Source organism: Amphiprion ocellaris, chromosome 6, assembly GCF_022539595.1.
Source record: "Amphiprion ocellaris isolate individual 3 ecotype Okinawa chromosome 6, ASM2253959v1, whole genome shotgun sequence".
In the NCBI taxonomy this organism is placed as follows: Eukaryota; Metazoa; Chordata; class Actinopteri; family Pomacentridae; genus Amphiprion; species Amphiprion ocellaris.
In genome coordinates this window covers 5,629,587-5,645,596 of record NC_072771.1, presented here as the reverse complement: position 1 = coordinate 5,645,596, position 16,010 = coordinate 5,629,587, and the positions used below count along the sequence as shown (strand labels likewise).

General features: G+C 37.5%; 1 protein-coding gene across 1 annotated transcript; it reads right to left on the bottom strand.

The window, feature by feature from the left end:
• Positions 1-420: 420 nt before the first annotated feature.
• On the bottom strand, positions 421-15,093 carry LOC111565773 (STAM-binding protein-like A). Its single transcript, XM_055011078.1, has 10 exons — positions 14,952-15,093; positions 10,820-11,044; positions 8,421-8,496; positions 8,236-8,331; positions 6,608-7,007; positions 6,268-6,392; positions 5,599-5,736; positions 2,269-2,381; positions 2,038-2,137; positions 421-1,429 (listed from the first exon to the last, which is right to left on the bottom strand). The coding sequence occupies exons 2-10, from the start codon at positions 11,020-11,022 to the stop codon at positions 1,373-1,375; spliced, it is 1,308 nt and encodes a 435-aa protein (XP_054867053.1). The 5' UTR covers positions 11,023-11,044; positions 14,952-15,093; the 3' UTR covers positions 421-1,372.
• Between the last annotated feature and the right edge of the window lie 917 nt (positions 15,094-16,010).

Sequence of the window (16,010 nt, the reverse complement as noted above, 5' to 3'; positions counted from 1 at the left end):
CTTTCAACACCATTAGCTAACACAATGTAGCATTAGAACACAGGAGTGATGGTTGCTGGAAATGTTCCTCTGTACCTCTACACTCTGTAGATATGTCATTTACCACATTAGCAATGTCTAGACTGGATTTGTGATTAATTTAATGTTATCTTCATTGAAAAAAAATGTTTTCTTTCAAAAATAAGGACATTTCTAAGAGACCCCAAACTTTTGAACAGTAGTGTAGCTGTGAATTAACCCACTTTCTTCACAAAAACCCTTGAAAAGTGCAAATGCTGTCTTTATTTCCTAGTCCTGTTGATTTGCAAATATACATTATATACAAAAACAACTATGGTTTGTTTAAATTTATATATTTGGTGTCTATTTCTTTTCTTTTTTTCTCTCTCACATGGACAAATAAGAGGAAACCGTGCAGCATGAATTCAACTACAACTTTTATTTTGTCTTGGCATTTCATTGGTAATCATGGCTAATCACTGACTTCTTCTAATAAGAGAAGGGAGCAAACAAAATGATGGTTAGAGGAATGAACCATGGCAGGAGGTTAGTAAAGTGTAGCAGAAGGTACATTCAGATTTCCTGTCACACCAACATGTCGATCAGGTGCCACCAACCCCCCTTAAACCCTCGAAGAATAGGGAAATAGAAATGTGTAAAAGGTGGATCCATCGAAGCAGGAATTAAATTTCAGAAAGAAGGAAACCCCTTTGAGATAAAGGATACTCCGGAGTGATGGTTTATAAAAAATATGATACAGAGCAGCAGCGGCAGCGGCACTGCCTGCATACCTGAGTTACAACTGGCTTTCACTTCTCTCATCACTCGCAGCACTTCAACGGCTAATGACGGAAAGTCAAAGGAACGAAGAGTCGATTACAAACTCCACTGAACTTCATTTTACACAATGAACAACTCAACAACAGGCAGATGTTCTCGTCCTTGGCACTTTATCTGTCAGGCAGGACCAAACTTTGACGACGGTCGTGAAACAAAGGTTTGGGCTACCGGACACGAACACACAGATTTATTCGTGACAGAAAACAAAAGCTGAACAGGAAAGAACGACATCACACACAGACACGAACAGAAGGGTTTGAAGAGCCAGAGGTTTTCCGGTCCATTAAAATGGATAGTATTTGTTTGCTTGGAAAGTGCAATAATATGTGGATTTTTTTTCTTACAGAGCAAAAAAAACACCAACAAAAACAAATCGTTGCTCCCTTTGAGAACAACTGAAGTCCTTATAAATGGTAAACTCGTGGCCGGCGTCCGCTCAGTACCGTCCTCAACATAAAATGAGTGTTTCCTCCAGCAAAACAGCTGCAGTTTGATAAAACAGTCTGTGAGTGTTCTGACGAATGAGGGAAAATCACCGCAGATCCATCATGGACACGGTGTCATCGGTGATGGTGACGTGTCCTGCATGCTAGAAGGAAAAAAAAACAAAAAACACAATTTAGTTACAGCAGCAGTCCTGATGTCAAATAGTTTAGTTAGTCTGGAAATGTTCCTCTGTACCCCTATGGAGATATTCCATTAAAAATCAGCTGTTTCCAGCTAGAATAGTCATTTACCACATTAACAATGTCTAGACTGGATTTATCATTATTTAATGTTATCTTCATTGAAAAAAACTGTTTTCCTTTCAAAAATAAGGACATTTCTAAGTGACCATAAAGTTTTCACCGGCAGTGTCAACTTAATCTCATCTTAATCTAATTATTGCTGCAAAAATGAATCGATTTATCAATCAGTTGGTAATTAATCAGCAAATATGTTGATACTTGATTCATTATTTTGAGTCATTTTTAAGAATAAGAAAGTTTCCAGCTTGTTAAATGTGAATATTTTCCTTCTTTATGGCCATAAACTGAACATATTTAGATAAAAAATGGACAAAACGAGACATTTGAGAACGTCATCCTACATTTTATACATAAACAACTAATCGACTATTCCAGTTAACAATGAATCAACAAGGAAAAATAACTGCTAGGGACACGCCTGATATGTTTTTCCCACTGGTGCACTCACTGTAAATAGAGGAGGATCTTTGCTGTGAGGGTGAAAACCTTTCTGTTTACACGTGGAGATCTCGTCTGTTCCTCGATCCGTCAACCTGAAGTAGCCGATTCTGGGAGAAACAAAAAAACACACATGGAGAAAGTTCAGAAAACACACAGCGGCATCTCACAGGGCAGGACAAAGATCCTCCCCCACGTCTGCCGTTTACAGCGACGGGACGGTCGCAGCGATCCGACTCACTCGTTGAATTTGGGCGAGCAGACGATAGCGATGGCTTCAGGCAGCATGATCTGGTAGGAGCAGTGAGTGTGGAGGTCGACGCTGGACAGGAAGGCCGTCTGAGTGGGGTGAGTCTGGAAAACACAGTGGGCAGACCTCACTTTACATGATCTACCGGATTTCAGTGCAAAAACATGCTGTCATTATAGAATTTCACTACAAAAAACTGCATCATGATCAACATATTTAGTGCAAGTTCATCTAAAAATGACTGATTCACAAGCAACACCTTATATTAACCCTCCTGTCGTCCTGCGGGTTAAAATTGACCCATTTTAAAGTTTGAAAATATGGAAAAAAATTTATTTTCACAGTGAAACTTCTGATGTCCACATTTTCAATATTTTTGGGAAATCTTTAACATTTTTTGGTGGGGAAAAAAAAGAAATGTTTAAAATGTTTAAGAACATTCACAAAAAATCAACCAAAATCCAGCGAGTTTCAGTTGATTTTTTTGTGAATGTTCTTAAAGAAAATATTAGAAGTTTTACTGATATATATGGAATCATTTTAGATATTTTTAGGATTTTTTTTGGAAGATTTTTACAATTTTTTTGACAATATTTACAAGAATTTTCTTGCCAAATTTGGGGAATTGTTTTAAAATAATACTTTTAAGGGAAACTTTTAAAGAATTATTGCAATTTTCTTCCTGAAGGTTTTGCAAATTTTCAGAAATTTGGGGAATTTTTTTGCTGAATTTTTGGATTTTTTTCAGACAAGGAAACATTTTTTTTGGTGCCCGTAAATGAAGACAACAGGAGGGTTAATTATAAAAATTAAAGGTACAAGTATTATTATTATGCTTAAAAATACACATGGGGACATGAAGAAAAGCACTGAACCAGAGTACGATGTGAATAAAATACAATAACTATTGTCCTCTCATTAATAATTAACAGCTGAATATCATTAAATGTGCCGCAGAATAACTTCAGTGGAATTTAATCAAAGCAACTTAGTACCACTTGCTGCAACCAGAAGTATAGAGTCAAAAAATGAAGTTAAACAGACGATGAAAGCAGGTTTTTATAATTAAAAGTCTGATATTTGGATCCGTTTCTCAGCTGGACTTCATTGCAACGGAATTATTGATGTAAAAAGGGCTCAAATTCAACACCTGATTCATTCTCCGAGGCTCTAATTACAAGATAAAACACTTTATCCAACACATATCAAATGAGATCCTGCAGAGGAATGTACTAAATATGTAGCCTCATTACAGCACGAGAATAACTGTCACTTTTATGAGTGTAATTTTAATTTGGTAACGTTATTACAGACAGTTATGCATCTCTTTATAACTCCACACAGGAAATTAACATGTTTTACGTACCAATTTTCTGATTTAATTACAACATTTAAATCATATTCAAGTGATATGCATACATTTTATATCATGATGTATCTCAATATATAAGAAATAGTCAATTTAATATTGTGATATTGATTTAAGTCATGAAAGTCGCACTGCTCAGCCCTCCTGACACATTTTCTCTCACTGTGGGCTCATTTTTCACTACAATATAAAGTCCTGCACCTCTGTAGAAACAGAACAACCAGGACTAGAAGTAGAGAGAATTTAAAAATCTCTGTTAAGCAGTATGATACTGTTATAATGCCCATATAATATGACATGATGTATGACATCTTCCTGGTTAGCACATTACTAATTCCTTGTTAGATTTATTTATCATATTTTTGATGAGTGGTTTGTTTTGGAAATTTTTGTGCTTCCTATTTTGATTGGTGATTTTTAAAAAATTTTTTTTTTACTCGATTCAAAGAGAACCCTTCACAAGAATTCCTATGTGCCTAGACTCTCTGTTTGCGCACAAATGGTAAATAAAAAATCTTGAATCTTAAAACATAAAGAACTATTCAAGTGGAATTTCTTAGATTATTTATTTACCAAAAATTATGTCAATAATAACTTCAATCTGTGCAGTATGATTTAGTCATAATGCTGTAAATCATTAAAAAAATTAAGAACAAAAGTTTGATTTCTTTGATTATTTCTTTAACAAACCTGAAATTACCATGTACAATATTTTTCCAAGTGTCCACAGGTCCAATACTGGGAAAAATTTTGGCTCTACACACTATAAATCATTTAATATTTACGCTTTTATAACCGCTATGAACAGAAAAAAGTTTAATTTCATTGTTTTACAAAATTGAAGAATCTGGAATCAACAAGAGCGGCATTTTTCCAAGTACCAACAGGTCAAACAAAAAAAAGTGGCTCCACATCCTATGGATATTATACTTTTTACATGTTTACAATGTCAACAAACTTACTGTTTTTCTACACATCAATTCTAGAAATAGATGTTTCGCCATGCTGAATGTATCTTCCAACAACACGCTCCTCTGTATACAGTCTTTGAGCCATTCTGCATTTATTTTACTCAGCAAATACTTTTAATTTGCTCTGATTTTCTCTAATTTGCTTCCATACTTTTGTCCTCTCAGTTCTATCTAAATAAAGTCTACAATTCAGCAGAGTAGTAGCTTTTGCCATATTGCAGCTTTTTTCAATGAATCTGATGGAAACTGTATAAATTTTGGCTAAATTTTAAATGAAGCGAAAAAGTCTAATAATTCATCGGCTCATGTGGATGAAAACCATGTGAAGTGACTGAAAGCTCTGGTGACGGTGACGAATCGTTGGCAGATTTTTTTTTTTTGCTTTTTATGGTTTTCCTCAAGAAAACAACTTTTTAAAGCCCAAAAACGATAAAAAAATCTCCCGACAACGCATAGATTATTTTACAACGTCATAAAATTCGTTGGTTAAAGAACTTCAGTGAACATGATTCTGAACAAGAACGACCGGAACTACGGCCGAAACCGGCATAACGAGGTACAATCTACTAGAGCTTAACGATTAGTCGACTGACTTTAATCTAGAACATTTATGATAATCGACTGAATCAAGTAAAACCCGACAGCAAAACCCTTAACATTGAACAGTTCCAGCTTCTCTCTGGGAGAATTTGCTGCTTTTTTTCTCTTTTTTAAATATATATTTATATCCATATATGTGAAGAATAAAGTGATTTTGATCAAATATTACAATTTAAAGCCTAGATTTGGTCAATTTTCTAAAACATAACATGATTAATCACTTGAGTTCTGAAGTCAAATTCCAAAATAGTTACACTGAGAACATCATCATTTGACGGCATAGTAGGAGTTAAGATACACGGTTTCTTTTTCCCCACAAGACAACTGGTTTTGTGGTTTACACAAATGATTCTTTGACAGCTGTAGCCAGACTTCACTCACATGTATCCAGCCCAGGGTGATGAGATCGTACTGATCCTGTATGAGGAAGAGCTCCTCCTCGTTTTCCGTGTCACAATAGTCCGGTCCGCCACACTGCTTTGGTACGATGACGTGGGTCACAGTAAACGCATTCCTGGTCTGGAACCAACACAGAAAGCGTCACACTATCACACTGCTTTAAATTATGCATCGTGTGCTGTCGGCCACAATGTTACCCAAGGACGCCGTCTGAACAAAATTAACTCGGAGCGGCTCGCTGCTGGCAAAAATTGCTCAGTCATGCTCATAAAAAATAAAAAGAGCTCTGGGCTAACCATATAACTCAAAGAAAGGCCACAGGAGTAGTGAGACAATGAGAGAAGTGTCAGATTATCCTCCAACACTCTGGGGTGGCGGGTCAGCTGATGTCTCGGTTTAATTTAAAAGCTAAATCCACATTCCAGTAAGATTCACAGCCTGACGATTACAGAATTAAAGAACACATCCTGAAGCACCGCAGCAGGGAAGCTCTGTCTTTTGATTGTAGTAAATGTGTAATTTTACTGATGACTTAAAGACACTATAAGAAACATTTTATTAGCTTATCTTTTATAGTAATGGGGCTGATTGCTGTGACAAATCTTCTCATAAAGGGAGTCAGAAACACAGCCGCTCTGTTCTGAGTCTTACCAGTTTGCCACACAGGATGCCGCAAGTTTCTACAGCTCGGCTTGTGTTGGCCTCGGCCAGCCTCAGAAAACTCCGGCACAGTTCAGCGGGGACGGCCAACTGCCGGAGGGCATCCACCATTGTATCTGGAAGAAGCATGAAGAGGAACGGACAAAAGCTGAATGGAAAAGTTAGATTCTGGTGATGTTCTGAAACAAGGCATGGTGTAAACAGGAAATTAAGTAGGTCGGGGGGGGAAGAAAGCAGCTCAGAGGAAGAAATTCTTTAACGCAGGCGAAGGGCAGCATTTAAATCCTCTGAGCGCCCGCCCCCCCTCACGTCCAAAGAAACGTTAACTCACTGTTGTTCCCGGGGCTGACCAGAGAGCCGGGCTTGAGCGAGCGGTCGAAGGTGGGCGGGCCGGTACCGGGTGTGCCGATGGTGGCTGAAGGACGATTGTATTGGTGGTTGTTGCTGCCGGAGAGGTCACCTGGGCTCTGCGGGGGGGTCGGGGACACCAGCGGCGGGCCCTGGATGCCGGGGAGGAGGGGCGTGTCCGGGGAGGGAGCGGCCGGCGTGGCGAACTCCAGGAGAACCCGCTGGCGTTCCTTCTCCAGCTCCTGGCGACGGATCATCTCCTCGAAGGCACTGAACTGCTCCTGCTCCCGCTGGCGCCGCTGCATCTCGGCCACTCGCTCCCGCTCAGCGTCCAGCGCTCGCTGCCTGGACTGCTCCCTCGCCAAGGCCTCATCCTCCGCTTTCTGAGCAAACACATCGAACACAAGTTGAGCTTTAGATTTACCGATATTGTGGTCTTTCTCAGGGCTGCACAGTGGGCTTGGTGGTTAGTGCTGTCGCATTGCAGCTACAAGATCCCCAGTTAGCATCCCGGCCTTCCAGCTGTAACAGGCCAGATTAACCCCAGGCCAAAGTATACCCAGGTATGAACTGTTTATGCATGTTGACACATAAAGATTAAGCATGTCGATTCATGTAACGTGTGAGCTAATATTGAATCTGTCTTAATGAATGTGGTTATTCACGGTCTGTGTCACTGTTTAGATGTTTATAAATGAACTGTGGTGTGCAGGTTTGTTGATGCTGGTTAATGTTTCACTGATGTACAGTGTTGACAATACACTGTAGAAACAGGACACAGTGCTCTCTGCACTCTAAATGTATGCACGATTTTTTAAAAAATACTTCTTGATCTATTTTCTTCATCTGTTTTATTTTATGTGCAACCACCCTCTGAATTCCAAGCAGTTTCTAGGGATTTTTTTATTTTTTCTGTCACATTTTCCCTCACTGTTGGTTCATTTTTTACTGCAATATAAAGTCCTGCACCTCCATGGAAACAGAACAACCACGACTAGAAGTAAAGAGAACACATGAATGTCTTGTGTTCAGTATAACACAGTTATAATACCATAAATTATATAAAAAGAAACAACCTAAGCTAAATTTCAGATGTTTTTTACTTTATGAAAAATGAGAAAACCTGTAATTGTACTACATCTTTACGAGGCCACAGGTGTTACCAACACTGGGAAAACTGAGGCTCCAGATACTTTAAATATTTCACAATATACATTTTTAATTTGTTTCCATACTTGTCTGCCTCTGTTTTCTTTGTCACAGACTGCACACAATATATTTTATAAAAGTTTTACATTGAGACATGGATAATAAAGTGATTTTATTTAAATTCCCTGATTTTCAGCTTAGATTTAGTTAAATATCATGACAGATGAGTAGTTCTAGGGCTGTCAGAAAGTTAAATATCTGACTATTCTTTCTCTTTTTACAATATTTAACTATAATAAATTAGCATTATTTTAAAGACAGCATGCTTTTCAGCCCTGCTGGTGTGTTTTGGGGTTCAGAAGAGTAAACTTAATGTATTGCCAAATGCGTATAAATGTAACAAGTTAAAATCAGGAGGTCATGACGGTAAATAACGGTAAATAAAACTGTAACATTGTTTACCTTTTTGATAAGATACTGTGTATATTCCTGTTCAAATCTTCTCAATAGAGCTTTTTTGAGGATTTCTGCTTGAGGAAATGCAACGTCCTTCAGTTTCTGCAGGAGGAACAGAACGAAGAAAATGTTAAAGCCGCACTTAAACACAAATCGGCTGTACAGGAAATGACTAAACAGTGAATGAGCACCTTTAGTGTGTCCTTCTTCTCAGGAATGTTAGCGGTCTTGTAATCCCGATGTTTGGGAAGCTTTTCTATAAAGAGCCTAAGTGAAAGGAAATAAAAGTCTTATCATTAACTGATGGATATGTGTATATTTACTTAGTGGAAACCAGGAAAATGATCATTTAGAGAATTAACAGACTAATGTGGCTCAGTAGAACGCTTCAGCATCAACAATTTATCTCCAACACATCATGATAGAACTTATTTTGCTGCTCAATACAATAAAAATTTGCACAGTTCTTATTTTACATGACTAATCTAGTAGAGAAGTCTGTCTGATTGAACACAACGAACTCTGAATTCAGGGTTCTTAGATAGACTGAGGTTTGTGTTTAAATTTAGTTAAAAGACACAGAGTTTGCTGACGTGCAGGATCCACATGTGGACAGCAAGAATGAGTGAGAAACAGGATAGAAACACTGAAAAGGAAGATCTGGCTGCCAAAAGAAACACAACATCATTTTCATGAAAATATTTCAGGATGAGTAGATCGACAAAAACAATCTACTGTGTTAACCCTCGTATCGTCCTGCGGGTCAAAGTTGACCCGTTTTAAAGTTTGAAAATGTGGGAAAAAAAATATTTTCACAGAGAAACTTCTGATGTCCAAATTTTCAACTTTTTTGGGAAATCTTTGAACATTTTTTGGTGGGAAAAACAAAATGTTAAAAATGTTTCTTAAGAACATTTACAAAAAAAATCAACCAAAATCCTGTGAAATTTCACTGGATTTTGAAAATATTTACAAGAATTTTCTTGCCAAATTTGAGGGATTTTTTTTTTTAAAAATAAAATTTTAAGGGAAACTTTTAAGGAATTATTGAAGTTTTCTTCCTGAAGGTTTTGCAAATTTTCTGAAATTTGGGGACTTTTTTTTTGCAGATTTTTGGGATTTTTTTTCAGACAAGGAAACAATATTTTTTTTGGAGCCCGTAAATGAAGACAGCAGAAGGGTTAACAGTGTCTTGCAATTGTTGCCACCACACGAGGCGACACAACTCATTTGTTTGCTCATTTAAATCAGCTCCACAAAGTTCATCTGACACATCGGATTTGAATACCAGCTGGATCAAAAAACGTATTTTGGAAGCCTTTGCCAAAGTTATACCCCATGAGGAAGGCTCCATTTTGCTTTTGTACTCCACCAAGGAACAGTGGAGTTATGTGACAATCGGCATTTGTCTGTCTGTCCGTCTGTCTGTTCACAACATTACTCAAAAACAGACCAACACATTTGGATGAAATTTTCAGGGAAGGTCAGAAATGACACAAGGACCAAGTGATTAGATTTTGGTAGTGATGCAGCTTATAGTCTGGCTCCACGGATTTGTTAAAGATTTCTGTATCACAGGCGCCCCTGTAGCTCAACAGGTTGAGCGGACGACCCATAAACATGGGCTATAGTGCCCAGTGGTCATGGGTTTGATTCCCGCCCATGGCTCTTTGCTGCAGGTCCTTCCCCAACTCTTCTCCCCACTTTCCTGTCTCTCTCTCACTGCTGTCTGTCCATAAAGCCAGAAAAAGGCCAAAAACTTAAAAAAAAAAAAAAAAATCTGTATCATTGCCAGATAGCGTCACAGCATCACTGTAACCATGACAACAAGTGAACACTACATCAGCTGCCTGCTAAAGATCAAATGACTGCGATCCTACTACAAATCCAACGCTGAGGACTTATCAGTTGGAAATCATAGAAGGAAAAATGTATTAAATTGTGGGGGTGTTTCTGAGTCCCATCAATTCTCGCTGCACGCTCCATATTTAGGTCACGTGATTCAGTATCTGTACATAACGTACACATGCAGAACACACACCTGTGCTCAGCACAAGGTCATTTTCTGTTAAAGATTTCATCCATCAAAAATCATACAACGACTGAGCAGCCTTGGCGGAGTACCGTACTCTGAGTGCTTTTCTTTATTATAAAGTAATTTTTTGGCCTTTTCCTGACTTTTTTTTATTAGATAGATATAGTTGAAATGCAGACAGGAAAGTAGGGAGAAGAGTCGGGGGAAGACATGCAGTTAAAGGGCGTGAGCTGGATAATTCTACAATAGAGCTTTTTCAGTCATCTGGTGAAAATTCCTGTTTTTTTTTTTTGTTTTTTTATATATTACAGAAAAACTAAACATCTCAATGTGAGTTTTTCCCAATATTGTGCAGCCCTGACACAGACTTTCGCTCTCATCACTCACAAGGTCGAGTTAACGTCCTTCTGATTTAAAAGATTTTTTGAAATTATTCAGCCTTTTTCATGAAATAAGAAATACAAATATTTTGTGTAAACTTGACTCAACAAGTTCATTTATTTGCAACCCCAAACTCAGCTGAATATGGCAAAGTAGGCTGAAAAACATACTCACGTGATGTACTTATTGTAGAGGACGAAGGCGTGCTCGATGTTGCCCTCCTCCGTGTAGATGTTGGCCATGCGGATCATCTCCATGCCCGAGCGGAAGTAGCGGCGCGGCGGCACGTCGTCGTTCACTTCCACCGAGCTCCCCTTCTTGGTCAGAGCCCGGACTCTCTCCTCCGGCGACAGACTGACGTCGGTGTGATCCGCCATGGTGACAGCTCAACCTGATAGACTGGAGAAACAGGCTGAGGGTTTAATACGGCTGACTGTGGAATCTGCAGGTCAACGCTGCGCTGATAACACAGAGGCAGGTCATGCACGCTGCCGGTCAGGAAACTGCTGAACATCCTCTCACATTTATTATTCAATTCTTAGTGACAACATGAAAATAAAGGGTTTCTGTAAGTTTTTCTTTGATTAAAAATGCCTGTCAGTGAATCTAAAATCACAAAAAGTCATGTTTTCTTCAATTTAAAATAGACTCACAATCTGTATTATCATTGTTCAAGTGCAATATTTCTAGTGCAACACATCTGCTTATTTTCAGTTCATTTTCTGCTAATCTTTCTTGTTATTAGTATTAGTATACAGTTTACAACTTGTACTTATTTTATTTTCTTATTCATTTCTATTCTTATTTTTTCTAGACACTTCATACACTTACACTTCACACAAACACTTTTAGAAACTTTGCATTTTGTACTTTGTATTCTTTGTTATTTCTATTTTACTCCTAACCTCTGTGTAATTGTGTATATTCCAATAACCGTTGTTTATTGTATTGTACTCTGGCAAAATAATTTCCTCTGGGATGAATAAAGTAGATCTGATCTTAACTTTTTCACAGAGCGAGTCTTATTGTAACCCTCCAGGTATCTTGTCTTGCTACGCATGTAGTGGAAAATTACTTTTATATGTGCCTTAATCCATTTATTTATCCAATCAATAAGCTGCAGCTGATCCAGAGTCCTAACTAAAACCATATTTCACCGGTCCTCAGATCACTACACTGGCTTCCTGTTGGTCAAAGGATAGAGTTCAAAATCTGACTACTGGTCTACAAAGCACTGACATCCATCCTGGACTTATTATCTCCGTATGAAGCATCCAGAGCCCTCAGGTCATCAGGGACAGGTTTACTGTGTTCCCAGAACCAGAAGTAGTGATGCAACATTCAGCTATTATGCTCCTCAACTGTGGAACAAACTTCCTGAACACCTGAGTTCTGCTCAAACTGTCGGCTCTTTTAAATAAGCCCTGAAAACCAGATTGTTTATTGCAGCTTTCTCTTAGATGCTCAATCTGTTTTCTTGCCTTTTAATGCACTATTTGTATGATTTTAATGTCTATTATTAAATCATCTTTATAATTAATTTTAAAATTCTGTGATGTGTTTCTTTGCCATTGTAAAGCACTTTGAATTGCCTTGTGTATGAATTGTACTGTACAAAAAAACTTGCCTTGCCTTTATTTATTTAAATCTACATTCATTCATTGGTAGTAAATATTCTAGCTTCATGGATTTTATATATCTACAAGTAGTCTCGTGTATTCTAAGCATCCATACCAGCAAACATAATTTGCACCTGTCAAACATCATTTGTTCTTTAAAATCCCTTTTTCATGAGAGATTCTGCGTCTTCATGACTTCCAACACTGTGAGCCAAATAGTCCATATTTTGGGCATTTCTTCATGATGACTAGGCCAGAAACTACTAATTATTTTCACTGTTGATAACTTTCTCAATTAATTGATTTGTTGTTTGTTCTAGAAAATGCCAGGAAATAGTGAAAAATGTCGATCAGTGTTTCCTAAAGCCCAAGATGGCATGTTTAAATGTCTTGTTTTGCACACAAGTAAAAGATAGTGAGTTTGCTGTAACCAAAGGAGGAAGCCAAGAAATGCTTACACGTGAGAAGCTAGGATTCGAAAATGTTGACTTTTTTTTCTAATATTAAAGGAATTTACAAATTGATGTATCCATTAATCGTTGCAGTTCTGATCATGATTGCTGAGAATTGTCCACTCAAAACCAATATCTTTCCATGTAAGACTGTATGAATGAACAAGCACTGCAATACCAAGGAATGCGAAAAAAATGAAAACACACACAAAAAAATCTGAATTGCTGAAAAAAGACTCATTACGAATTCTCAATTACATCGCTGGAAAGTACGTGTGTATGCTTTAAGTAAATTAATTCTGTAAGTGTCTAAGACAAATGGTATCCTGTACTGACTAACACAAAGAGGCAGTGTCCCTCTCTTCACAGCTGGGGTTGAGGCTGCGACTGAGTCTGAAAATCTATACGTAGAAATAAAAAAAGCAATGACTCTGCAGGGAAGCTCCATTCGGTTTGACTTGATGTTTTCTCCTCTTTCCTATTGATCAAATCAGGATGAATGTGAGCTTGTCAGCATGCTGACTAATGGTCAGATGGCTCGTATTGATTCAGCCATGACAGCTCCTTGGCCAGCAGGCGCAGCCCACGTTATGTAAAGAAAGGCCCAGTTGGTAACAGCGCAGCTCCAGAGGTGTGGCACTGATAAAAGGACAGGGAAGGACGTAGTTATACGCTGCGTGGTGTTATCTACTGTCTTTGTCTTTTAAAGTGTTGATAGCCGAAACACTTGTAGCCTCAGTGTAGCCAACAAAATAACAAGAAATCGGAGACTTGTGGTTGCCATTTAGAGTAAATATTGAGTCAGCAGTGATTATATTTTTGCTGTTTTCCCCAAATACAATATTCCAAGTGCTGTCAATTAAAACACGTGACTGGTAACATCAAATGGATCGTAACGCAACAGGTGATGACTAAACTGAAGATCATTCTGTACTTTGATTATGTACAGTTTTGATGTACTTTCCATAGTGTCTCAATGTATGGCACTTTACTCGATTAGAGTATATTACAGAAGGAAACGTTTTGCGTTTTACCTGAGAGCTGTAGTTACTTCTAACTTTAATTATCTAAATTTTAAATAAAAACATATCAGTACGTTATAAAATATGACTCATTATTTTATATTCAAGTATATTATGTAATCAGAATGAACCCAACCCTAACCCAGGCCTGCAAGTAATGATTGTTATCAATACCAGTTAATCTGACAATTATATTCTTGACTAATTGACTAGTTGTTCATTCTGTAAAATGACAGAAAATGGTGAAAAATGTTCATCAGTGTTTCCCAAATGTCTTTTTTAAAATCCACAATCAGACGATACTCTGTTCACTATCATAAAGAAACAGGTAAATATTCAAACATAATTAAGCGATTATCAAGATAACTGCTGTTTAATTTAATAGCTGTCAGCCAATTGATGAATCTGTGCAATTCAAGACACATTTTACTGTTTTACTGTTAGTTGTTGTAGTTAAATAAGCTATCATTAGACTATGGACCAAATTTTCTGCATCTGTTTTTGTCAGAAGCAAACGCAGCAGATTTGCTCTGATTATTATTAATAATGTATTTAGGGTATTGACTTTATGGGTAAACTAACACTCAGATTCATATCAACTAAAATGTATGGAAACAAGTATTTCCAAGACACCTTTACATGCAACTACAGCTCTGTAATTCATTGTAATTAAACTAATTCCAAGCCACACAGCTTGAGAACCACTGATCTGGTTAGTCTGCTGTCACTTTGATGTTATTATGCAACACACAGAAAGAAAGTGGGAGGACCTCACTTTGCCTTAAGCACAGTGTGTCATACGTTATCCTCATCTTAGTCTGAAAAAGCTTGAAAAAGGTGCAGTTATCAGGTTAAAATATAAACACTCTTGGGTTGGGCTCAGCCTCCAAAGAGCCTGTAGTTCAGTCTGTGGGTATAACTGACAAAATGCGAAGCTTTGGGCCTTTTTCAGCTCCACTGGTGAGTGACACAACAACTATTTCACCTCATTTAGAAACACTCTTGTCCACTGACCTATTGTCGGTGACACAGAGAGATATTTACCCGTTAAAACGCTCCTGATATCCAGATATCTGTCGCTGTCACTGAAGTGATCGATGTCTCCCAACGGCGTAGCATTAGCAGCGCTAACTGAGCTAACGATAACTAACCGACTACTACGAGTTTCAAACGGTCAACCAGCTGATAACCACCCGTGTAAGTTCATTCTTACCTGATAGAGCCGTGAAACTGAAGCTCCCTGAGAAGCTACATGCAGCTGGATGAAAAGAGGATGAAATTACAGAGTCCAGAAGCAGCCAGGCAGCTTCACCGAGCTACAACAGCATCTGTACACTTCCGCAATCAAAGCGACGTCCGGCTGCCGAAGTATCGCGATATCAATCATTTTCAATTAATTCTATTACTATGGCTGTATTTTTAAATGTAATTTTGTTTATTTACATTTTTTACACATGTATTTAATTAATACTACTTATTTCTGTAAATAAAACAAAAATGTCTGTACGATCGTTGGTCTTGTATTTTTTTTTTTAATTATTATTTATGTATTTTTGAATTTTCAAAGTTGAATCGTACGTTAGTCACAAAACTATGCTCGTTTATTTCGGACAACAACATTTTATGGAGAAAAAGATACAGACAGGCACAGTGGAACATTTAGTATATAACACTGTGAATTTACAACATATACAGGTAGCATAAAATAAAAATAAACACCAAACAGCAGCAGAAGAGAAATGAATGTCACTATGTATTATACTTATGTATAATATTTGTGCTTCAATTATTGGATTTATTTTTCGACCGCATATTTTAGGAGGAAATGTTCGCTTTTTACTCGGACACATTTATCTGACAGCTGTAGCGCCTGGAATTTCAACAAAATCATTAGTTGTCAACTATTTTGAAGAATGATTAATTGGTTTGAGTAATTAAAAGAGAGAGAGAAACATAGTAAACTCTATGATTTCACCTTCTTCGATTAGAATGTTTTCTGTATTTTTTTCCCTCTATGACAATAAACCGAGCATTTTTGAGTTGTGGACAAAAAAACCCCGAAATAAATGTAATTACAAATCTTGAGTGGGTTTTCTTTCTTTTTTCTGTATTTCTTAATGTTTATTTTGAGTTTTGGGTGTTTTGGGCATACTCTGGAAACATCTAAAAATATTTTTTTCATCGGACAGTTTAGGCATCATATTTTTCTTCATCACGCATGCGCAGTTCTCTTCAGTCAATGTTGCGCTTTTATCTGTGGTGTGAACCGTCT

Excerpts from the sequence above, each read along its gene's own strand:
- LOC111565773 (XM_055011078.1), bottom strand. The coding sequence starts at position 11,022 with ATGGCGGATCACACCGACGTCAGTCTGTCGCCGGAGGAGAGAGTCCGG. Across the intron at positions 5,737-6,267 it reads GCATCCTGTGTGGCAAACTG|ACCAGGAATGCGTTTACTGT; the intron begins GTAAGACTCAGA and ends TGTTGGTTCCAG. Across the intron at positions 2,138-2,268 it reads TGCTCGCCCAAATTCAACGA|AATCGGCTACTTCAGGTTGA; the intron begins GTGAGTCGGATC and ends TGTTTCTCCCAG.